General features: G+C 48.5%; 1 protein-coding gene across 4 annotated transcripts in view; it reads right to left on the reverse strand.

The window, feature by feature from the left end:
- PBX1 (PBX homeobox 1) overlaps nucleotides 1–25,936 on the reverse strand; it is a 245,303-nt gene that overhangs the window by 11,419 nt on the left and 207,948 nt on the right. For 2 of the 4 annotated variants that reach the window (XM_034779954.1, XM_034779955.1), the window contains exons 6-8: nucleotides 25,451–25,610; nucleotides 14,463–14,575; nucleotides 13,076–13,165 (exon numbers count right to left, since the gene is read on the reverse strand). In XM_034779954.1, coding sequence (XP_034635845.1) covers nucleotides 13,076–13,165; nucleotides 14,463–14,575; nucleotides 25,451–25,610 — 363 coding nt within the window. The remainder of the gene's footprint in view (nucleotides 1–13,075; nucleotides 13,166–14,462; nucleotides 14,576–25,450; nucleotides 25,611–25,936) is intronic. The other 2 variants (XM_034779957.1, XM_034779958.1) reach the window with 2 other exon arrangements.

Below are 25,936 nucleotides of genomic sequence, written 5' to 3' on the forward strand. Positions count from 1 at the left end.
AACAAAAACAAAATTTCGATTTTAGTGTTTTCTAAATGAAACAGCTTGATTTTTGGACATGAAACAACTTCTTTGTTTCAAATTTTACTTCAGTTTTATTTTAAAAAAGGTTAAACTCAGGAAAGAAACAAAATATTTACATGCCACTCCAAGCAACACTTTTCCAAGTTTTTTGGTTCACTGAAAAATTTTCATTTCATGTCAACCCAAAATGAATTGTTTTAATTTTATTTTTCAGTTCAAACAAAAAAAAAATATCCCTATTCACACAGCTCTAATAGATACTTCCACACGCATATACAGCCTATGGCAGACATTCACTTTGTGTACACATAAGCACACACGCACAACGTAGAGGCCTTGCATACAAACACTTGCAGTCACACTACACTTATACATACATTGACACACACACTCAGCTTAAGGCAGCGGCTTATATTGTCCCTCTGTATACATTCATATATAGACTCACCTGCGGTCACATTGTATCCATATACCACACACACACACACACACACACACACACACACACGCCTCCTCTGCCTGCGGACACCCATCCTCACACTGTGCACACACAGCACGTACACCTATCGACACAAATGCCCAAGGTCAGACAGTAAGCAGGCACCCGCAGTCACTTTTGTCCAAACACCACACACAGGGACAGACACACATTGCTGATGGCTTCACGGAAGACACAGCATACGCCCTTACACATCTCTGACCATTGCAAGAGGCAGCAATTACCACAGATTATCAGCCCGACAATGACAGGCTGTGTAAAGAGAGACACTGAGCCAACTCTGCTGCCCGGAGACTGGCATACTCAAGTACACTTAGGACATGAATAGCAATTTACGTGCCATCACTGAGGCAAAACCACAATGGCTCTTTTGGCAGCCTCTTATTTTGAAGCCTGTTATTTGTTGGCGTTACAAGCTATAATCACAACAGCAACTTTCAAAACCCTTATCTTCTGTGACGCACCAAATCTATTTCAGAGCCGTAATTGCTATGTCACCAGAGAGTTTGCTGTTTAATGCACTCAAATGCCATTTAGTGTTTGCAGGGTCATTACGGCTATCAGAAAGGGGGAGCGGGGTGGGGGTGTTCAGAACAGACCTACCGTTCCTATTGTGCCTAACTATTTTAAAGGGTTTTTTTTTATTCCATCCACTGATGAAACGAGAGAAAATCGTTCAGACAACGAATGCGGTGCTTGGCTATTTGGCTGGTTGGGAAGCCCCCACTTTACTCATGACCGGTAATGGCCTTTATTTCTTAGGATGAAGAAAGAGCTCTTGCCCCCGGGCAGCCTCATAGAGAAGCCCAAGAAAATGTTGATTCATTTTAGGTGCTGTGGCCTTTGGCTATAGCCCGTTTGGTGAGTTATCACCCAGTTGGCTAGCTGTGCCCCCCACCCGGATTGGGAAATGCTGCACCATGATGCGGCTGGTGCCCAGCGACATCAATGGAAAGATGCCCATTGACTTCCATGGAAACCGGATCAAGGCACATGGGATCCAGTGTGCTACAGGTGATGTTTCTCCAGAACCCTGAGCCACTAGCACGGGCAAGTTTGGCTCCAAGGAAGCCCATTAAAACAGTGCCCATTTCAGTCTCACCTTGCATTTGAAAGGGTCTCAAAATGCCTTAGACTAAATGGACAGGGTTCTCCAAAGGGCCCCACAATGGCCATACTCTGCTCTCATTGACAGCTGCAGTAAAAGCCTCACTGGCTTCCCCAAGAGCAGAGTTAGGCTACCGCTGACTGCTTCTGGGAATCCCATAGTGTGCGCGCACACACGCACACGCACACGCACACACACACAGAGATATCATGGACTTAAGGTTGCTCGTTGGGTTTTCTCCCAACAACGCAAATTCTAAAAAGTGAGGAAATCACAAGTTCAAACAGTTACAGCCAAAGGAATACCAATCTCCAAGCATTAGTCTAGGTGACCAGGCCACGTCCCTACCCCATCCTCTAAAGCGCACACAGCCCCATAATCTGTGTCTAGACTCACCCCCTTCCTGGGGGTTGGCTACAGTGGCATCAATCTCAGCCTAAGCTTCCTCCCTGAGTGTTTCCCTCCGGACCTCATCTATCCTTGCTCTTGCCTCCTTTATTATTATTTACTGCTCACATGCAAAGACACAATCCCCTCCCTGGTGAGCTTACAGTCTAAGGCAGGGGTGGCCAACCTGAGCTTGAGAAAGAGCCAGAATTTACCAATGTACATTGCCAAAGAGCCACACTAATACATCAGCAGCCCCCCCTCCCGCCACCTCCTGCTCGCCGGCAGCCCCGCTGATCAGCACCTGCCCCTCCCTCCTGCCCGCCGCGATCAGCTGTTTCGCAGTGTACAGGAGGCTCTGGGATGGAGTGGGGAAGAGCAAGGGTGTAGCAGGCTCAGGGGAAGGAGCAGGAGCCTTGGGGAAAGGGGTGGAGTGGGGGCAGGGCCTGGGGTTGAGCAGTGAAAAGTTGGCACCTGTAGCTCCAACCCCGGAGTCCGCACCTATGCAAGGAGCTGCATATTAAATTCCTGAAGAGCCACATGCGGCTCCGGAGCCAAAGGTTAGCCATCCCTAGCCTAAGGAGACAGAAGGCAAAGAACCTGTATAAAGAGAACGCAACACACACACACACACACACACACACACACACACTTTCTCTCTGCTGGTTTCCCCTTATATTCCTGATGGAGTTGACAAGCCACACTCGCCTTGATGAGCCAGCCAGCCAGCCATTCAGCAGCCTTACACCGGGGACCACAGCAATGCTACACCCTTGTTTTCACCATTCAAGATCCATCTCCTGAAGTCTCACGCTGCTGCCAGGAGACCTGGACCCTTTGTTAGCTGTTGAGTTTCTGTGTCCTGACTGAGGTCCATGATCACCCCTGGGGGCCTCAGGGGGCATGAATGTACCCCCATCTCTCCCCAGTACAACTGATAAGAGCAGTGTGCACCCCTCTTGCCCCCTTGTCTATAGGGGGTTGCAGTACCCAGTACATCTGGGAGTTGTCATGGCAGCAGATGACCCGAATGGCTCCTGCTATCTGCAATGGCTCAGCTGTGAGGAAGCTCCCCGTACTAGCATGTGGGCGTACCTCACAGGCACTAGGCAAAGTGCTGTCCCGACATGGCCTTCTATCTGCATGAGCCCTCTACAGCCCTGATTACCCCAGACCTCATGGCCTCAGATAGCTCATATCTCCCCCACAACTCTAGCCTCCTACATGAGGCACACACTGTGGAAGAGACAAGTGGTTCCCCATGTATTTTTAGCGAATGCCTTTTTTTGGCTCTCCCCTTGCAGTGCCCAAGGCCCTCTGTCAGCCTGACTGCCCCTCCACTTTAGGATGCAGCTGTGGTGGTGATGATCTCAGCAATGGAATCACCTCCAGATATTCTCCTGGCTGCTGCGCCATCCTCACCAGTCTGGGGGGCTGCGCCTGGCGTTCCCATGTCTACGTCTTCACAGGCATGCTATCAAGCCCTATTATTTGGATCTTGGGTTCGGGCCAATGATCTGCCCACTCCATACACTCGGCTGCCCTCCGGGCACAATCTCAGAGTTGCTGATGATTATTCTCTTCCAACTGGGCCAAGATAGTAGCTACCTGCCCCTGGCAGAAGCATCTTGTGCAGAGCTCAGTACACAGCACATGTGCCTCTGCCATCAGAGCCAAAGACTCCTCTCCCAATGGGGATAGCAGCCATCTTCTGGTCCTAGTGCTTGTGCCCAGAGGGGCTGAGTTTGGCTGGTCCCCTGGCAGTACACATGGGTTAATAAGTCTCTGATGTGGCTGTTTCTGGAGCTGCTGCTGCACCTTCATGAACCACAACAAGAACGGTTGTTCTCAGCCTGGGCCTCCTGCTGGGCTTGTCACTGCAAGGCTGCAATCGGAGCTCACTCTTATTCCTCTGCCATTTCAGTACATCATTGTCTTCTTCCTTGCCTTGTACAGAGGGTGTCCAGGCTCCCCACTTCTGGGATCAAATGGGATGGGGCTGAGTCCCTACCCTGACCTCGACAGGGCCGACAGACCTGAAGTAAGCTTCCAAACTCACTGCCTGCCTGGGGCTGAGCTTGACTTGAAGGCTCAAAAGGAAAAAAAAACCCCACTACCACAACTGAGACCTCTGCTGAAGCTTTCTCAACTGGTCTGGTTGTCTCTTTAAGGCTTTTCTCCAGCACTGCCTCTATCCTGGCTTCCTAGCTCCTCCCCGCACAGAGTGGAGTTAATGAGCACATGGACTCAACGAACAGCCTTACAGAGGGTCTAAACCCTGATAACAGGGTGGGTTCACAGACATGGCCGAGCATCTCTCAGAACCACCCCAGCATCCAGCCACTCCAGCGCACTGCCACCCTCCGCATCAGAGTCACACTCCATTCAGCAAGTCTGTCCCCTGGAGAGCTGAACCTCACCCTATCCTGCCAGCCTTAACTTTTAACCTTTCAGCGCCACATTTACTCTCTATTACCATAATCAAATTACAATCTCAGCATCCCCATATACCAGCCACCAGACAGAGAAATAATCCAAAGTTGATTACAAGTGAATCAACGTTTCCTACCTTATCAAAACCACAAATTTCTAATCAATATCTTCCTCACAGCCTTAAAAACCAATCAAATACATGCTGCTAAATAAAGCCATACACAAATATTATTTAAATGTGTGCACACACACACACACACACACACACACACACACACAGTGTCTTTATATATATTCATAACATTATATAAGGAAATAAGCTAACAGGTCATGGGTCAGGTTGTGCATTGTGGTGTGATTTTCAGTTCTTTGACTTGTGTACCAACGTTGCATTTAGACAGGGTCTTTAGTGTGTTGCTCTGATTGAGTACTGTGATGGGCTTGGGCTAATGCTTGGAGACTGGGTATTGTATAGAGTGGGCATATTGCCCTAACTTAGGATTCCTCTGTTTTTTAGTGTTTGTGGTGCTGTGGTGAAATACACTTGGGCAATCTTAACTCTAAGTTTTTTGTGGGGGAATTTCCTAGTTTTGTTTTGTTTTTTAAACAATTAATCTATTTAAGCATGAGGGGCCAAACCCAGGGCCAGAGACTAGCTGAGGAGCTGGAGAGGTAGAGCGGTGAAGTACATCTCAAATAATCATATCTCCTCTTCTTAAAACTTTGCACAGCCAGCAATGAGAGTTTTAACCAGTGCGGCTACTTCATCCATCTGCCATGCAAAGCTTTTCATGGGAAACAGGAGGAACCTGGCCTATAATCTTTAGACATCTAGCTGGAGAAACTTTAGCATCAGCCGAAGATGTTGCTATGGGAAGCAAAGATTTTTAAGAGTAGATATGATTGTTTCCCTGGCCGTGCAGTTGCCTTAGCTCCACTCCTTAGCCAGCTCCACTCCTAGGAGGCACCTTGTTCCCCCACATCTGCTGTCTCTAGTCCGCTGCCCCACATGGTTTGCTTTATGAAGATTTTGCGTGCTAAAGACATAAGGGTGGGGTTTTCCAACGTGCTTAACGTTGGCCTAACTCTGCCTCCATTGAAGTCAGTGGCGAAACGTCCCTTGATTTTGTGGGGAGCAAAATCACGCCAAGCCCGAACACCTTTGAAAATCCCACCTGAAAAGTGCTGGGTTCATAGTTTACCAGTAGAAAACGGGAGTGCCAGGGGACAGCAGTGGTCAGTGAGCACTGGACTGGGAAGGCTTGGTGACAGAGCGGCATGTGCAAAGGGGCTTTCGGAGGTCATCAAAGGGGCTGCAATAGCAGCTCCCTTCCAGCGCAATTTAGGATGCAGAAAGGAGGCATCTATGCTGCAAAAAACCAGCTTGTGGCTGCGAGTCTCAAAGCCCAGGTCAGCCTTATGCTATGGGGCTAAAAATAGCAATGTAGACATTCTTGCTCGGGCTGGGCTCCGAGACCCACCCACTCACCAGGATTCAGAGCCCGAGCCAGAATGTCTACACTGCTCTTTTTAGCCCTGTAGCACAAGCCCGAGTCAGTTGACCTGGGATCTGAGACTCGTTGCTGCCGAGTTTTACTTTTATTTTTTGCAGTATAGACATTCCCAGAGAGACCACAGAAGAGCAGCTCTTCTCCCGCCAACTTCCTCATGTCCAGGACTGCAGCTCAGGGAATGAGTCTTTGCCCACAGCTCAGCTACCAAAGCACTTATTTGTGGAACTAGCCGAGCCATACAGTGAAGGATGCTTTCCTCACAATGGATGCATCCTTTGACGAAGGCTGCTGTCTTTGTCAGCTTCCCAGAACTGCCTCCTCCTGCCAAAAAGCATCACACAACCTGTGGAGTGCTGAAAGCAGTTTATGCAAAAATATACCACGATATTGATCAAAACAACCATAGGACAAACATTGCAGAGTAAACAGACATGGCTGTGAGCAAGAGTGGTTATAAGACAAAAATTTGCACATGAAGGTACTTTCCAAATAAAATGCATATTTCGGTTTTGGAATCATCTATCAGTAAGTCTGTCCAATTTGATTTGCTAGAGGGAGCCGAAAAAAAGTGTAGGCTCGCAAATGAAATTTCAAAAGGGATGGCTAAAAACTCGGCTAATTAACCGACTGATTTGTATCCTTGCAGGGAACTCATTCTGAACTGACAGAGTTGGGGAACATGGTGTTAATAAAACACAGCCAATCTTGGCTTTAAATGCAAAAAAGTCAACATTGTGTTAACTATGAATCTGCTATAGAACCTTCATAAAACCACACACATCCAGTTCTGTCCTGCATGAAATTTCCTATCATGCACAGTGAATTCTCCTGCAGAACATTTAATTCCTGCCAAAAAGAAGCTCCTTTCTTGCAGGATGGGATTTTCATAGGAGGCCGTGGGAGTTACGCAACCAACTCTCACTGGAATTCACTGCCATTTGGGCTCCGAAATCCTTCATGTTCCTTTGAAAATCCCAGCCTTGAGGCCCCAAGAGTGCATGTCTGGATGTTTGTATCCATGCACACACAGGTTATATCGACAGACAGATACCCGCCATTGAAATTCATCTCTCTCTGGGGTGGAGGGTGACAGCTGTTCAAGGCAGCACAGAAATACTATGCAGCAGTTATTATAGATGGGCAGGGAAGAATAGTGTCTCAAACTGAACTTGTACCTGGGAGCTTGGGGAGACGGAGTATAGGTATCCAAGCCGGCGTTTGGCCGTAACACGACATTTAACTGACCTATACTCAGGATCTCCCAGGCCAGAGTTTTGTAGTCGCTAGCCCACATGGGGAGAGCGCTCCGGGAAGCAGGTCAGAAATCTACCCAGCTCGTGTGTGTGTGTGTGTGTGTGTGTGTGTGTGTGTGTGTGTGTGTGTGAGAGAGAGAGGGGGGGGGGGGGGGAGTGCCCACACTGCACCCTCCCTGTGGCTGCTGCAGTCTGCTCCATGTGGCACAGCAGGCCAGCTCCACAGGGTGACTGGCACCCTCGGGGCACGTGGAAGAAGTGGCCCCTACATTTGTGAGTGCAGGGACTGGCGCCTTTGCAAGGTGTGGGAAGGGCTTGTCGCACCCACCCTCCTGCACTCACAGGCTGAGGACAAAGATAACCCACCCCTTCGTGGCCACCAGCAGCGAAATTGTGAACATCTTGCGAGTGTCACAGCACCCCCTGGCTCAGTACTAAAAGGGGAGTGCGCCATCTACTGAGTGACCAGGATTCCTGGCTCCCCATGAAGAGGGCACTGTGCACTGCCATTGCTCACAGCCAGCGAGTCGCTCACTGGAATGGTTTAACGGAGAAAAGCTATGCCAGGGCTTTATGGATTGGAGTGTTAGTCTCTCTCCCCCCGACTGCTCCTTGGGAATGCCATGGCACCAAACCAAGAATGCTCTGGGTTAGGAGTGCCAGTGACAACGTAGGATCCAGGCCTGTATTTTTGTCTGAGATAGTATTTTGGGTTTTGCTTGCCTGTTGGATTTTTTGACACACTTATATTCTTAGTAATGTGTGTAAACAAAGGATAAAGACACTGTGTATATTGCTTCTGCCTAACCAGATGGGTTTGTCAGTATAATGGGAACAGATAAGAGCAGGTAAAGTGTTACTTGGCATGGTGGGCGTATAATATATGAGCACACTTTAAGACTGCCTCAACTCCTATCTCAAGGCAAGGTCAAGCAACCAGTCAGGAGGGGCAAAGGCAGATTGGGGGGAAGGTATAAAACACTAAAAGGCCAAAGAAATGTCTGCCCCTGATCATAGCACAACCTCACTCCTTACCCCTCCCATGGGGTACAAAAGGGGTGGGACAAAGACCCCAGACTCACAACCCCCAAAAACGGAACATGACCATAAGGGGTGGGACTGTGGGCATACATTTCAGATATAATTATGCCTGCTCAGGAAGGGGCGATGGGACATTGGGAAACCAGGCTCTGCAGCATCAGAGTTATGGTATACGTGCTTGCTGGAAACTAACCCCAATAAACATTGCATTGCCTTCACTTCGCACTTCTGCTTTCTGTCTGCATGACAAGAACCAGGGGATAGGGTGAAGGGAAAGCCCTCTAACACTCTGCACTTGCCACGCCGAGATCTCCGCAGAGTGATGAACTCACCCAAGGCAGTCCCCTCCTCTGACAAACGAGCCGTGGGAAGTGTGGCCAGAAGTGGCCTCAAATGGCTGAGGGCCTCGCTCTGTGGGTTCCTAGTTGGCAGGTAGGGCCCTCAGCTGGGACGTGGGAGACCCAAGTTCAAGTGATTGAGAGCCTGGGTCTCGCACATTCCAGGGGGAGGGACTGAACCTGGTGGTTAGGCTGGGGTCGCACTTGCTCCACGTGTGAAACCTTCTTGAGGGTGCGTCCGTCGAACCCGATACGTTCCTGCGCAACGTTTTGGTACTGACAAAAGGGCATTTTCTGATGGAAAAAAGTTTTGTGGCGCATTTTTTGAACAGCGTCCCCGTGTCAGACCCACAAAGCCTGGCTTTCGCGTTCGTCAGCGAGAGAAGTGGCTGCTCAGCACCCTGTGAAATGTTGGCCATAGCCACCTTGCCACACCTGTGGCAAAGCCAAGAACAGAACCCAAGAGTTCGGATCCCCAGCCCGGAGTCCTTGTCACAAACCCAGCAGCTCCACCCTGACACGCTGGGTCCCAGCTCTAGGTGCCATTCACGCGCCATTCAGTCGCTGGCCCCTCTGCTGCAACTGCCAACCAGGGGGCTAGTCCGTGCGAATTGTTTGTGTGTCATGGACACATGGTCACAGCCTGACAAACAACTCACCGGTGGCACTAGTTTACCCTCTTGCTGGCATGTAAACACCCCTCCCTCTCAGCCCTAGAGATGGCCCCCCAGCTCAGGGGAGGCGAGGGGGGACTGGGGAGGAAGGCTGCCTGGCTGCATGGTTTTCTTACCTACCCGCTTTTTGACCCAAATTGGTCCCAGAACAGAGGCGCTCCAGCACTCATAACCCCCCCATCTCCGTGAACAATTCTAAAAGTCCAGCTCCTAGCACCTTAGAATCCTGGGCACTTCTGGGTCCCAACCCTGCGACTCAGGCCTATCTCTATATTACCCTAATATTTACATTTTTGTCCTCGCCCCTTCTAGGCTGTGTCTTACCAGGGTTCAGACCTTGCACCACTTCCTGATCAATCCTGTTCACTTTACGAGTCAAAAGGTGACTCTTGATTCCAACAGCCGGGGATGCTAACTCCACCTGGGATACACAAATCCAGCTGTTTGCTCTCTGCCTCAGACAGCAAACACAGGCAATAAAGATCTTTCGGTTGGGTCGGAGCTGATAAGGCTGTTCACAATGCACCGGGCAGAAGGGAATCCAGCTATTTTAGCTATGCAGAGCTAAAAAAAGCAACCATTTGGGATTTGTCAGTAATGCAGCAGCTCTGACTACAAGACACACTGGGCACCGATCTATGGCATACACAGAGGCCCTTTTGGCTCTGTCTTGCCTACAACCATATTTTAAGACTGAGCATCCACCAGGAGACATGATGCCAAGGCAGTGACGGCAGATGTTGAAAGACCACGATGGGAAACTTCCTTAGTTGCATTTGTCATCAAACTATGCAGTGACAGAGCTGGGCAACACTCTTCAGATTATTCAGCCCCAGCACCCAAAATCTCTGCAAGATCAATGTAGTCTTGACCCCCTGCCACAAATGGGATCTTCAGTGGCATGAATCCCACCTGGGTTTTAACACATCCATCTCGGAGCACTTCCAGTGATGGTTTAAGCTGTCACCGGCAATGCATGGTCTCCTGTGTTGCTGGTAACTTTCCCCTAGACACTCCTACCTGCAGAGTGGCGGACTGTGTGGCCTATTCACTCAGCTGCTCTCACTGTTGTGGGCAGTACTGTTACTCTGGCAGCTGGGAATTCTGCGCTGATGTGAAATGTAACTGGGTCCAGTCGAGCTCTGCTGGAGTGTGGCTACAAGCCCCAGCCTGGTGGCTCGCTCTGCCTGTAGTCTGAGCTGGACATGGTGTTCTTCTCCACTTCCTCTGTTAAAATTGCTGCAGAGTGGTAAACACCCGTCAGAGGTGGCTGTGTTTCAGTGGTGGGGGAAAGGGCTTCCTGCAGAGACAGTTTGTCGAGCACTTTGGGATCCTCTGGGATGAAAGGAGGTATAGAAATTATATGAAAATGAATGCTACGTATAGCATTGTACGGTCAGGGATGGAAGACACACAAAGTATTCAGGTGGGGGGAGCCTCAGAGAGACAAACAGAAAGACTCTTTCTCAACCTGCTGCTTGTTTGCAAATAATCTGTTCCCCCACCGCCTATCTGAGCAATGTCTCAGTGCATCCACTGATGAGCAAGGAACAATGTTTAGTGCTGTTCAGACCCGAGAAACACCGCCAGGAAAAGCCACCTTTTATGCATTTTTTTAACCATTAGCCAACTTGCCATCCCCACATAACACCCCTCCCTTCCCCAACCTCTTTGGAGCGAATCCTCCTCCTCTCCCCCCAAAACCAGCCATCAAATCCCCTACGCCCCTGAACTGAAAGTGGAGACATATCGCACAGCCCCCATCTGTGTCACCACAGATTCTGACTTTCTAATGCTCTATCAAGGGTCATTTGGGTCCCACCCCAGTTCTGCTGCTGGCCTGTAGTACCTGGCTGAACAAAGTGGGGGTGCTCTACCAGGCCCTGGGGCTTGTATTTGGCTCTTGAGACTGCTCTCCCTCCTTTGTCACCCTCCACCCCCCCTTAGTAGCAACTCCCCCAATATTTTGACTTAACCCAGAATGCTGCTATTTTCAAATACTTCCCCGGCTGTAACAAGCTCAGCGTCTCCTCGGGGGTATTTTAATTTATACAAAAGTATCATATCTTATCACGATCAGCCTCTGATTCAGTTGCTCTTCAGTATTAAAAAGCCAGAAAGGGAATAAATTCAGCGAACGTAAAAATTAATGTGGAACGATGGGATCTTTCATCTGGCATTTCCAAGCACAGTTTTTGCAATGGGCTTATGTAATCAGACATAATTATCTGCACATGTTCAGTTGCATTACTTCACAAAGCCGCCTGGCTCTGCTTCGTGACGTCAGGTCTCTGTGCTAAGCCTTAATGTCCCTTTTTCTCAGCACAGCTGAATTAAAAGGAAGGTAAAAGCAATGAGCCAAGCCTTCCGCCACGTCTCTCTCCATGCATGGTGGCGTTCTCTCTCTACACCCCTGCTTTGTTGGATTTTATTTATTTATTTTGGCCATCCCAATGACACGCAGGTCTTGATTTGCTGCCTAATGCTGGGAAATCTCTAATTTCAGCCGGTGTTTGGCTCCATAAAGGAAACACAAGGGGGATCAAAGCAAGGGGCTTTCCTTCGTGCGAGCTGGTTGCAGACTGAGAGAACGGAGACGGCTGGATGCCACGTCCCACCAGAGCACCCCAAGGTTTGGGTTTGAAAGCCCTTCTGTGTGCAGCTTCACAAAATGGAGAGAAAGCAAGCGAGCCCAAGGAGGCTGTTTTAATGCTTCCACTCATATCATATCTTGTTCCCGGCGCCTTTGTTTCAAAATGACATGAACTCATGGCGAATGCCTGGTGGGGCAAAGGGTGTCCTGCCCATTCCCCCAATGAAGGTGGCTAGTTTGGAACAGATCCCCTTGGGTGGGCTGTGTATGGATCCGGAAGGCTATCTGGAGAGACAGGGAGGGTCTAAACCCTTCACCTCTCCTCTGCCCCCACCGCCAATGGATTCCTTTGCTCTCCCCTCCCTCTTTTCCAAAGTCAGATACACCAAAAACAAAACCACATTGCAAATACGTTTCCCTCTTCCGAGCGTCCCCAGCCTGATTTCGTGACCTCTAAAAGGGCCAGAGAAAAACAAAACAACCACTCCTCGAGAACAGCCTCCTTTTCCAGGCTGCCCTCTTGTCCCCGCTTGCTGTCACTGCCGCTGAGATGGCGGACGATTGATCTGAGAAATGAAGTTGGATTGCTGTCCCGAATCTACACTCGGTTCTCCTTGTGTCTGTCTGATCGATTTCACTCTGTACGACACAGCTTGTCGCTATGAATTTTCATGCTACTCGGGAGCCGCCAGCGCACCCAAGAACAAGTAAAAGATGTTTTTTACCCTCCCCCCCCTTTTTTATCATCATCATCATCATTGTTTTTTGGCTTTAGACACCAACTAGGGGAAGGGTTATTTTTAGACCATGGCTCTGTCCATGATGGGCTCTGTCCATTGGCCTCCTTGTGGAGATTTCAAGGGCTGGCTCGTGGTGACATTCCCTACCACTGTTCTACTAGGTGTCACCTGTTTAGCAGCTCCTCTCAGCTGAACGCATGTGGCCGCAGGTGCCTTGCAAACGCTGATCGTGTCTGACAGGCCTAGACGCCAGCTGCCTGCATGAAGCCTGCCCAATCGCCACTTTTTGTGGGCAGAACTCTGCCGTTGGCGTGACCGATACAGAAGCAATAAACTAGGTGACCGTAAAGCTAAGACAAGTGCTACTAAGTGGCATTCTGAGCCCTATGGCTTTGAAATAATTGGGAGTGAGAGAACAAAAATGAAACACAAAAAAAAAAAGAAAAAGAAAAACAAGCCTATTTTTCTTACACTGATGCCCTGCGGACTATACATCTGACTTGCTGCGAGCCCGTCATTGTATCCTCCTGTCTGGCTGATAACATGGCGAAGGGTATCCACCTAAACAGACCAACAACAACAAAAAAGAGAAAATTAGAGACAGAGAGAGATTATTAGGCAAAGCCACTCTGGTTTGTATTTCGGCATGTTATCAAGAAACCAAACATCGCAATCATTTGCAGGGCGGCTTTTGGGACGGAAGATGGAGGACGTCCTCTTCCAGCCCCCCCGCCCCCGGCATTGTCACTCTCGGTTGTCAGTTCTGAGCATCGCAACAAAGACAGTGGGGAGGAAAGAAAACTCAAGGGGGGCGGTCAGTTCCTTGCTGCAGCTAACTCAGTGATTATGCACAGGAAGGAAACTCTAGCTGCCCTGCCCTCTTTCTGCCCCTCCATGCTGCAACCCACTGGGATGCCCATGTTAACCGAAGAGATGCAAAGTCTAGGTGAGTGTCGTTCATGTGAGTCCTTTGCTTGTTTCCGGAGGGCAAAGGTGTGTAAACTTACCATGGCAACAGATCACCATCCCTCCCCCACCTTGCCTTGCTGCTCCCCTCCCCCAATTACCATCCCAAGCCACAAGCTGGCTGATGCCCGTCAATGACACCTTGCTCTGCATCCAGGGTGACAACAGGGATGATTTATAAACTCTCTTTGCCAACATGGAAATGTTTGAGTGGGTGTCACCTCCCGCCAGCTGCAAAGCCCTGACTGCCTACTGGACCCATGGAGTTGTTGGGGATGGATGGGAAGCGAGAAGTCTATAGAAAACGTTATGTGCATCTAAGATAATTAGCGGGCATGACTCTCTGTTGTCCAAAGCTGTTGACGCTCCTGAAATGATGCCCAAAGCCCTTCCCTGTCTCATCGGACTCGAGAGGGGCTGCATGGCTGCCTAAGCCTGTGCTGTTGGTTGTTAATTAAAACAGGGTGTATTTGTACATTTCAGCATTGCTCTCCTTTCAGCAGACACCGAGCTTCAGCATCAAACGAACGAGTGGAAGCCTTGCAAATGAGACGCCAGTACGAACATCTGGTCCCGTCCCTTGAAAAATAAAGCAAGCGAGCTAGACCTTGGCTAATTTCATTTGAGCACACGCCTGTTCTTTTAAACCTCTCCTAACGCAAACTAACAAGCCAGAGCCAAATGCATTCACAAAGTGTGGGCAAGATTCCCCAAGACAATGTTTTTTTTTGGTTTGGTGGGGGTCGGGAGGTTTTTCCTGTTGGTTTGTCTGATTGGTTTGTTTGCACCATTTAAGATTTCACTTTTGGGACCGGAGTGGGAAATGCCAATACAATCAAGGGCTCTTCCAACACTAACGCATTCACTGGCAGCACATCGGATGGGTCCCTACCTGTGACTGCACGTTGGCTCCAACCTGGGCCCCTTGGTAAGAATCCCCATTGAGTGACTGCACGCTCATGAACAAATCTCCAGAGTTTGACATGTTAAAAGAACTGGAAGAACCTGGAAAGGAAAGAGTGAGGCACCTGAATCATAGAAAGGAAAAGGATCCACCCCGCAACTCTCAGCCAAGAGGAAGGAACGACATGCAAAGCAACCCCAAAACGAAAACAAAACACACAGTAGGTTAGTAGTATGAAGAACAGAGCAAGCAAAAAAAAAAGGGTGCAAACTTGAGGTTATACAAAGCCACATATTATTACATCTCAACATAAGGCTTGTCCTTTAACAGCTTTCCAACGGGGGCGGGCAGGAGGTGGATATTTTCAAAACCCAGCCTAGGGGACTGGGATGCCCAATTCCCATTCATCTGAGCACATCCAAATCTTTTAGGCAGTTTTGTGCAGCTTAGCGCATAAAGGGCAGATTCTTTACGGGCCTCTGGGACAGAACTCCCACAGATGTTCATAGAAGGTCTGCTGATGAGCCGAAAGTGGAATGTGCTTTCGAGGAGGTAAGATTATAAAAGAAGGTGTGCTGCTCCCTCCACGATAAATCCATTACTGGACAACTTCATCAGGTGGGGCTAGCAGCCATCTATGAGCTAAGGTTCACGAGGACAGGAAGGCATCGCATAGCCTTCTCTTAACATCCTTTGGAATCCCACACTTCCATTCTGGCAGATTATAGTCATTGGTTAGGCAACACAAGCACCCACGATGGACCATCAGAGGATCTCCTACCCCTTTCCATGCCAGCTGCCTAGCAACAGTTAACTCTGCAAGCAAATTACAGACCAGGGATCCCTCCGCATGCACTAGTCGCCACTGCTAATAATAGAGACAACTGGGTGGGCCAGAAAAATGTTTTTGCAGAAACAAGGTTTTCTGCTTCCAGCTCTGAGGAGCTGAGCACCTGACCTCCTCCTCTGCCCACTGACCAGAGGAAACAAAACCATTGCACAACCGGAACGCGTGGAAAAAAATGGTTTCCCGGGATTATTTCAAAACTCTCGTGCAGCTCAGCGCATTAAGTGTGAGAAAGCTCAACGTGCAAGGTTGGGTTATAAACATGACGTTCGCTGGCAAGGGGGAGACTTCAGGGGCCCAGGTCAGCTCCACTGCACTGATCCAACCCCAAGCTGCTCAAATTTCAATCCCTACCCCCTGCAAACCCAGATCGGCAACCATCGTCTTGGCGGAATTGCCCAGCAATGAGTCATGCGTAAGCTCTGAAACAAATCGACAGCGCAGGTCCCTCCTCCTGTCATGGAGAGGGAGTGAATAATTCTGCCCAGGGAGGCTCTTCTGACGGAGCCTGCTTCCGAGAAGGGGACAGGAAGTCAATTGGTGAGAATTTGGCCTATGCAGGTGTTAGCTCTTGGAGTGTCTCTTCACAAGGGCCTCCCATATGTGACTGTAGAAGGTCTCAAAATTAAGGGGAGCCGGGAAGATCGCTCCGCTATAAAAGCCTGACCTAAAGCCCACCGTAGTCAACAGAAAGACTCTCCTTGACATCAGTGGATCAGACCCTAAATGTGCTTGGAAAGAACACAACCAGTAAAGGCTACAGCGGCTGTATTGCTGCTAAACACTGCCCAGTATGTTGCAGAGAATAATCCAAGAATAAGAAACAATAGGAACAACTCAGCAGATAGCAATACTGAAACCTCCACATCTCTTGCTTAGCAGGCAAAGAACTTCCATTTCCTTTCTGCACCCAGGGTTATTATTTGAAAGGTAAAAGTATATGATAACAGTATTACTTTGCATTCATATCATATCTTTCCTCTGAGAATCGTCATGCACTTTGCCAACCTCAATGAATTTAGCCCGTGGTAGGAGAGAATTGTTATTTCCCCTTTAACAGCTAGCACAGAGAGGTGAAATGATGTTCTCAAGGGCACTCAGCAAGTAAGTGGCAGAGATGGGAGCAGAACCCAAGATTCCACCACTGCTCCGTGCGCTAACCACTACACAACACTCCCTCCCCAAGTGGCAAGGGATTATTCTATCTCCACCAGGGCAACTATTTTATTCCACCCTCCCCCTCCCCCACCGCAGGTTTAAAATAAATCAATCAATAAATACAACATACACCTCACTGATATTTGATTGAAAGTTAACAAACCAGACAGTAGAATGGAGAAAAATAAAATAAACAGCCGCAAACTCTAATTCTGAATAGCGGCAGTGTCTTGGCAATCATGAGGGCGCGCGAGAGGCCATTTGGAAGATATACACTGCTACTGGCACAGAGTCTTACAATAGATGTGCCTACATAAATGTTAAATATGTCTTGCTCCTGATGGAGATGCAACCATAAATATGCGCATACCAAATGTGCTGCATGTACGGATGCATTTGCATCAGAGCAGTAATTGCCGAGATAGCCCTTTCCGCTGTCGGTAGTGCTGTTTCAGCATTCTGCTGCCTATGTACAAGCCATGTGTGAAAATGATGAGGGCCTAGAGTCTCGGAAAAGCAGCTGAGAGAGGCTAATACACTGGTGTGGGAGAGGGGGAAAGAGGTGCCATCAAAATGAAGACTCCAGTGGCATCCATGAGGTTAGGAGGTACTCTCTAAATGCACCAATCAGAAGAGGCTCCATCACAGATCTAATCTGTCACTCTAAAGGTCCCATGTTATGGGGGTCAAGCTTTTGAAGGGTCACTGCAGCCTGATCTGGGACCCCACAAGAGCTGATATGTAACAATGGACATTTAGCTTGCAAGTTCTTTGGGGCAGGGTTCTTTGCTTTGATACATGTTCATACAGAGCCTAGCACAAAGAGTCCCTGAGCCCTGCATGGGATTCTTGGGTGCTATCATAATACAAACCATAACAATAATTAACAGGAAAAGCACCTGTAGCAGCTGCTGCTGTTTAGCATCTGTGCTTTATCAGATGATAACCCAAGACCTTTGCACCACTCGTCCCTTAGCTGGCTTCCCATCAGTAACTTCCCAGTTCCATTCTCTTCATTGGCTTCCCATCCATCCTCTCTTCTTCCACTGGCTTATTTCCCACAATGACTGAAGTGTGTGGTGGGGGTTATGGTCACCGTTCACACATCCTTGAAGAGTACCACCTCCAAGGAGGATGACAAACTGTGATCTGAGGAGGTACCACTAGTTGCAATGGGAGGAAAATAAATATTAAATTTGGGGTGAAGGTTGGACCGTGACAGGGCTTCAGTGTCCCATAGAAAGTGATGGAAGCTTAGACACTTGGTCCATTTAAAACCAGTCGGTTCAAGGCACTGGGGAACATGCTGTAGAGGAAAGCCTGTATGGGCCAAGATGAGAGTAACTTCGTCATCGTGGCAAATCCCAAAGGGACATAGCCTTCTTGTAGATCACATGCCACCTGGATCAATAGTGCAGGATACCGGAATAGCCCTTTTGCAAGGTTTCATTTAGTCATTTTTGCCTTTGTGGCAGAGAAACTGTTGCCCGTTTCAGGTACAAGGGCAACTGACCAGGTTGTTGTCGGTGGTAGGTTTCAGCATCAACTTGAATGCACCGACCCCAGAGGGGAGATTAACTAGATATGTCTAAACAGGTCTTTTCCACCTCTAATTCCGGTGATCTCCACATCCAATTCCCAATTGCTCCCTAATAGTCAAACGTCTTCATGACTTGCTCATTGCCAATCCTTTTCCCTCATTTCCACTTGCTTCAACTTCCTTGCTGTCCCACCTCTCTATTCCCAACTGCCCCTCAACACACCTCAATCCCACCTTGAATCCTGCATTTCATAGGAACATAAGAATTGTCATACTGGGTCAGACCAAAGGTCCATCTAGCCCAATATACTGTCTTCCAACAGTGGCCAACGCCAGGTGCTTCAGAGGGAATCAACAGAACAGGTAATCATCAAGTGTTGCCCATTCCCTGGTTCTGGCAAACAGAGGCTAGGGACACCATCTCTGCCCATCCTGGCTAATAGCCATTGATGGACCTATCCTCCATGAACTTATCTGGCTCTTTTTTTAACCATATTATAATCTTGGCCTTCACAACAGCCACTGGCAAAGAGTCCCACAGGTTGACTGTGTGTTGTGTGAAGAAATACTTCCTTTCCTCTTACTAGTCTCTCTCAGTGAAGTGCCTGGTGATGTTGCCTTCAAAGGGCATTACAAACAAGGGTATGTTGTACAAATTAGGGTGACCAGACGTCCTATAAAATCGGGACTGTCCCGATATTTAGGTGTTTGTCCCGCATCCCAACCGCCTTTTTTTTTTGCTCCACCAGCGGCACTCCCGATATATACCATGAAACACTCCGGACACCAATAACGTGATGGGCTTTTTATTACACTGAGCCCATCTAAGTCATCACTGCCCAGATGAAACCTGGGGCCAGTAATTCTGCCTGCAACCACACATGTGACTGCCGTTTAAAGTTAACAGGAGCTGCCTGTCTCTGTTGACGAGCGGAATTTGGCACCAGACATGCAAAATACTTTTCTCAGCGTTTCTACCACCATCTAAAATGATGGAAGAACCCGTCCTAGGCTGGTGACTTCAGTGGAAGTCTGACAATTGACATCTCACTTATTTGGCCTCATTGTTTTTTGGCTTCCTTTTTGCACTTCACATGGACAGTGAAACTTGCAATTATTTATCCAGTGCTGCAAGTGCAAAGGGTACCTGAACGTCCGATGATACAGCTCCCATGCTGAAGAGCTTACCCTGGATTTCCTCTTAAGGTGACCAAAAGCTATCACAAAGGACAGAGGAAGGCAGAGGTAACAGAAGACAAGAGACTCAGCAGCAATCAGATAAGGCAGAAGGCTTGTTGGTTTTTCAGGCTTGTTACAGACAAAGCGGGTGTTGGTTTCCCAATGGTGCAGTCCCCTCAAAGAGCAACATAAAAAGGGATCAGGGGCTCTGCAGCTGGTTTTCATCTGGACACTGCACTGATGAGGTGGGTGGAGGGTGTTGTTTGTCAGAAGTTCGTCAGCTCCACTTGAGCTGCGCTGCTCAGCGCTTCTGAGCCCAGAAAGCACAGCCTGCATGCCCTGGGAGGGGGCCAGATGGCTGAGGGTGGGGCATAAGCAGATCTCAGGATGAGGGCTGGATAGATGTGATCCCTACCCTCGTCCACGTGTTGCTGAGTTCTTTGACTCAACAGAAGCACCAAGCTCCAGCAGTGTGGGCACCCCCAAGGAAAGCAGCGTGAGTAACATTAAATCGCTTCCCAAGCCCACTGCTCTACAACGCCCGTCTTTGCTCCGCATTCCCTTCCAGTTCCAACGTCTGGTCCTTGTGCTCAGGGCTCTGCAAAGCTCCGTGCCTTCAGCCCATCTCTAGCGGCTCATTTCTCCCCCTGCTTGGGCCCTACCAATTCCAATGTCTCCATGTCTTAGTTCACTCAAAGGGCCCTAGGCCCGGAATATCCAGCCAGCACATAGCCACCCTCTTCATCAAATCCCTCCTCAGCACCCACATTTCCTGTAATCCCTGAAACCTGCCCTGTGAACTGAAAATGTATCAAAAACCCGAACTGTGCCCCTTCGATTCACTGTGTGCACCCCTCCTCCCAGCACCCCCTCCCTCTTTGTCATTGGCCATTTAAATTGGGGCAGGGATCCCGCAGGATCTCCATGTACAGCACCATGCACACCCATGCCACTGTTCAATAAATTACACCATTAGACAGGCAACATACTGAGCTCTGCCCACATTTGTCTCCCAGTCATTTCTCCCCTTGCACCTTCAGCCTGTCGCACTCCAGACCGATACCCACTCATCGCTCACTCTTGTACCATCTGTCTACCTGCTACAACGATCACCATCAGCTGCTGCTGCCTCGCGGCTCTGCACAGTACAGACCTGTCACAGCCGAACTGGCTGCTGTGCTTGCAGGCACAGGGCTGGGTGTCCAGGAGCCATAAAGGGAGGTGCTTTTGCAGCAGGTAGATAAACATTGCCTCTTCCTCGCCCAGCATGGCCGCCCCCCCAGACCCTAACCATGCTGGCTGCAGCTCACCTGGATCAGTTGCAAGCTGCCTGGATCGGACGGGTAGACAGGGTGCAGGTACACTAGCCCATTTGGAGCATCCAAAAGGGGTCATCAGGGTCTGTTGCACTTCTTATGGTTCTTGGCACCAAACACCAACCCTCTAAGGACTGGGCAGGACTCTATATGCCTCTTAATCAGCCAAAGGCACCACTCCCTAGTCTGTGACGCTCCCAGGCCAGGGAATACCAGCACTAATTCTACCTCTCCTTGCCCGCAGCTCCCCTGCCAGGATCTGCTTACCAACCGTGTCTCAGCTCCGGAGGTGTTCTTTTTGACACCTCGTCAGTTCCTCTGCGGGGCAACCTCTCCTTGCAACTTACCCTGTCTCCTGATATGGTGGAATGGGGAGCCAGTTCAGCGAGGGGCATGGGTGGTTGTGGTAGGGGAAAGTGGGGTACAGGGGAGCCCTGCAGAGATGGCATTTCTATGCTGATCTCTTCCCAAAACAGGAGACCACGGGTGACATATTGGTAGCCTCTTGTGTCCATGCTTGCTTGTGCAGCTACACAATGCAGGGCGGGGCTGTTGCATATACACAATGCAGTTGGTTGCTATGCCATCCCGTCGGCCACTCCCAGTTCTGCTCAGTACTGTAATTAATCATCCAACACTAATGCTGCTGTAGCATTTGGCCACCCGACTCGGCATCCCGGCCTCATTGTGCTAGGCACTGTATAATCGTGCTCCCTGCCCTGCTCGCTGACAGAACTGAGAAGACAGTGACATGTGAAGGGCGGTGGGGAGGGGGGATACAATGTGGATAGACATTTGCCATTTTGTTTTTGTTATTAGACCGATCCAGGGCCAGCGATGCCCAGTGACCTCTTAGCCTAGCCTCCATTACCTGGCTGATTTCTTAGAGGCAGAGGTGGGTGTGCAAGAAGCCCGTCATGTTAAAATGTATGTGCTAACCGGGGGAGGAACTGCAAATACAGTAAAGCAGGGCTGCCCTGCCAGACACTAAACAGGGGGGACTGGCGGGCTCATGGTGCGCATGACACAGCTTTTGACATCTAGCCACCAGTCTGGAGCCAACCCAGATCGATAGCAGCTCTTCGGTGTGAAATGAATTGGGAGGGTCCTGCTGCAGTTCCTAGCAGGCAGGCGTCCCCCATCAGGAAAACCACCCTCGCGTTTGGTCCTAATTAGCCATGGGACTGAATTCACTTCCCACCTCCGAATACAGATTTCTGCAGCTCAGGGCAGAGACGATTTCCTGGGATGGCATCTGGGGGACGTTTGCGCTGCTGTAGCTATTCTGCACTCACAGAGGACAGCAGCACACAGAGCAGCTAGACTGGCATCTCCCCCCAGCGCATGCTCCCCATCCAAACATCACACGCTGATGGAAAGAAAGCTCGGACGTTCCAGAAGGGAAAGGGGAAGCCAGACCCTAAGAGTGCTACTGTGGTGAAACTGACAAAGCTGTCAGTCCCGGGGAAGAGATGATAGAGGCCTCCTGGGGAGCAGAGAGAGAATCTGGCATGGCAGGAGGACGCTCTTAGCTGAAGAGACAGGGCAATGCTTGGGGGAGGGGGAGGCTCTGAAACATGGGGCCTAGAGAGATGAGCGGATGGTATTTATCTCAGCAGCGACTCACACAGTCAAATCACCTGGGTTCTGCTCTCCAATTACACTCCAGAGATGCGGCTGAGCAATCCAAGGCCCACAGTGTCTGACTCACAAGGGCCTCTGCTGGCAACAGGGCAATCACTGGGGCCCAGGAATCATAGCCAGGCATAGTGCTGCCTCTTGCTGCTCTGCCAGTACCTGTGGATCCTGTCCCAGAGGGGTTGGGGGTAACTTCTGAGACCATTAGCAACAGTCTTCTCAGGAGAAGACCAGAGCACACTGACAAACCTGGGTCATGTTTGAGAAAGGGGTCAGGATTGGAGCTTTTTCCCCCCCATTGAAAAGGGAAGAAGCAGCTAGGGTCTTTGGCCACAACACAAAGTAAATCCAACAATCAGTGTATTGCTAAACCCCCATCACTCCTCCTAAGCTGCTGTGAAGAGGCACTGGAAGATAGTGATGTATTTTTATCTGTGAGGGCCCCCTCCCCTCAACAGATAGGTGAACAGATAGGTGCATTACGGCAGGCCTGGGTGCATACAACAGGTGCAGGTAGAAAACCAACATTACTTTCATCCATCTGTGGAGCTCGCAGCACTTTATAGATGCTAATTAACCAAGCCTCACAATCCCCATAGGAAGCATCATTAAACCCAGTTTGCAGATGGGGAAACTAAGGCTTGTGGAGAGGAGGTGACTTTTCCCAGGTCATGGAGACCTTGCTAAAATCACACGGAAGATTTTTGTGGCATGGCGGTGAGTGTCCCTCCTACGTTAGCACTTCCTCCAGTGCTAGCACCAGCGTGCAGCAATGTTAGTAGAAGAAGGATACATGATTTTGGGATGTAGACACACATCTTGGGAGAGTCAGAAACAAGACCAAGGAGTCCAAGTCCTATGCTTTAACCACAGGACTTGAAAGTGCAGGATCTTGATGGTTTACTGCAGGGTCCAGACAATTTACACCCATTACACAGCCATACTCCTGCCTGTGGGGAATGTCACAGGAAGAGAGCTGCATTGCACCGTTATTCAACTGGGGCAGCCACTGGAGGGGTGGCTGTTATGCCGGATATGGGCCAGATCTAAAGCCCATTGAAGTAGATTGAAGACTTTTCCTTGGCTTCCATGGGCTTTGGATCAGGCTCAAATTGAGCAAATAGGAGAAGAGTGAAAATCGCCCCCCTGGCTACAAGTTTGTGTGGATTCTGGACTCTGATACTCACAACCGCCAATTTGAAAAAGATTATTAAATAGAATACACACATACACACACACACACACAGCTGAATTTACTCCATGCCTTTAAAAAGGGGAGTTGCCACTATCAGGAGCCCCAGTCTGTTCTGCAAGCGGATCTCAAGTAAAAACAGCTAAGTGATTAAAAGAATGTAGAAGTTTACAAATTTTTAGAAGTTACTTGAAAGAAAAAAAAAGTGTGGAAGCCATCTAGTACTTCCCTACAATAACAAACCAGGGAGTGCACCCTGATCCTCTTGAGCAACCCTACAATAACAAACCAGTGAGTGCAGCCTGACTTTTTTGAACAACTCTACACAAACCTGCATTCATGATGGGGAGAGAGCACAGAAGCACAGGAATTGCTGGTCAGACTTGTGGTCCACCTAGTCCAGTGCCCTGCCTCTGACAGTGGCTAGTACCTGGGGCTACAGAGGAAGGGGTGAGAAACAATGCAGTGGGGCAGTTATGGGGTAACCTGATCTCCAGGGAAACCTAACCCCTAATAGTTAGAGGCTGTTTTGTGCTCTGAACCATAAATGGTTTATATCCTAAACAAAACCGTAGCTCACATGGAACCATTTAGAACCCTCTACATGGGTCAGCAGCAGGGCTTGGGTGCAGATCTTTAGATCCACAGCATGGGATGTGAGTTAAAGGAGTAACTGATAAAAATCTATCAAGGACCTAGATTGGAGTTTCAAGCCCCAGAGGGATTGTTTGGAGAAACAGTGAGTAGTTTGTTCTTTTTTTTTTTTTTTTTTTGAATCATGGTTCCCTCACTATCCAACGTAATAGTTACTTTATTTGATTGAACCCTTGTCCTGTTTTCCCTATCCTCCTCCCATTTCTACCTTCATGTTTGATGTCTGTCTAATTCAGACTGGGCATTCTCAGGGTCAAGACCACGTTTCTTTAGGTCGCCTGAAAATGACGTACCAAGTACTGGCATGATGTCAGGTTTCCTAAGAAGAAGAAATAGTTTCACTGATACCAAAATACCCATTGCCTGTTTAACATCTCTGCTGGCCCTGCATTCAGAAGCATACCTGAGATCAACCCACTTCATGCACTGGAGAAAGGGGTACCATAATCACAGACCAAGCTGAATGACACATAACCAAATGTATTCACATTTCCCTCCTTTAAGCAAAATAAGCATATATAGATATATAATTTATATATAAAGAGAATTTAAATCACATGGCAGCCATCAAGTTAACCTCTGTTTCTTTTAATTAGGTCTCAAATCTCCCATCACTTTGAACAATCGGTACAAAGCACCTAAAAATGTCCCATTTGGAGTAATGGTGATTCTATCTGGTGGCACTGCGTACCCATCGCTGCTAGAATTAAACAGCGGGCACGTCATAGTTCCTTAGCAGAAGAGTTGAAATCTGGGTAAGAGGAACTGATCAAACATACATTTGTCCCTTAAAGCAAATGAAATGAAAACCACAATAAACAGCTAAGGAAGGGGAGAGGTAGGGGACAGACAAACCAACCCACTTCAAGGATTTCCTTGAAGATAGAAGATCTCACCCAATACTGATACTAAAGGAAAATAAAATTCACACAGAACACATACTTGCAGGTGATCCAGACATTATGGTGTGAGCAGCCAAAAAATTGAAGTATAAAAGTCCACACAAAACAGACTGAAAATAGCATGATCTGGAACATCCTGTAAGTGTTGGGTCTTTTTTTTTTTTTTTTTTTTTTTTTTTAAATCAGGGTCACTCATGCTTTCAGCCCCTGGTGAAGTAAATCAATTGTGCACGGACATTTTTTTTCTCCTGAGGAGCAAGCAACTCAAGCGAATTTTTAATCCATGCAAAACCCCCAACACGTTACCGTCGGTTACACAGCATGATCACATTGCTTTTACAAACGAAAAAACAGAACGGAAAAAAAATGAGAAAAATTAAATCCATATTTTTTCTTTGTTGTTGTTGTTGTTGTTGTAAAAATTACATAAAAACCAACCAACCGAAAAAAGAAAACGGAAAAAAGAAAGGAAAAGAAAACACAGATATTAAAGGAAAAAACAAACAAAAAAAAAAAACGAACAATAACAACCCAAAAAAAAAAAACTAACCAGCTGAATTGGGAGTTGAGGGTGAGTTAGCTTGGCTTCCATGGGCTGACACATTTGTAGCAGTGACAGCCGTTTTGGCAGCATAAATATTGGCTTCCTCTTGAAATTTACCTATGTTCTTCTTGTACCGGATTCGCTTATTTCCAAACCAGTTTGATACCTAGAGCGAGTTCAAGAAAAGACAAAAAAGTTAACGTTTCACCTTTAACACATTTTGGTGGGGACACGGGGGAGGATTAGGAATGGGGAATAAAGCAAGTTAAAGCATTTCAGCTTTTTCTAAAAGCTTTGCAAGGAAAAGATTCCACCTGCTGACTCCATCCCAACCCCGGTGACCCCCAGAGCAGTATAAAGTCAATAAAACCAACGCAGATGCGAGCAGATGCCTGTTCTTTCAACTTCCATTAAGGGCACACTGTCAAGATAACAATATTGCCAACCCCTAGCATTCCACAATCACGAGTCAGGTTTCAAAAATCAAGAGAC

This window comes from Trachemys scripta, chromosome 8, assembly GCF_013100865.1.
Source record: "Trachemys scripta elegans isolate TJP31775 chromosome 8, CAS_Tse_1.0, whole genome shotgun sequence".
In the NCBI taxonomy this organism is placed as follows: Eukaryota; Metazoa; Chordata; order Testudines; family Emydidae; genus Trachemys; species Trachemys scripta.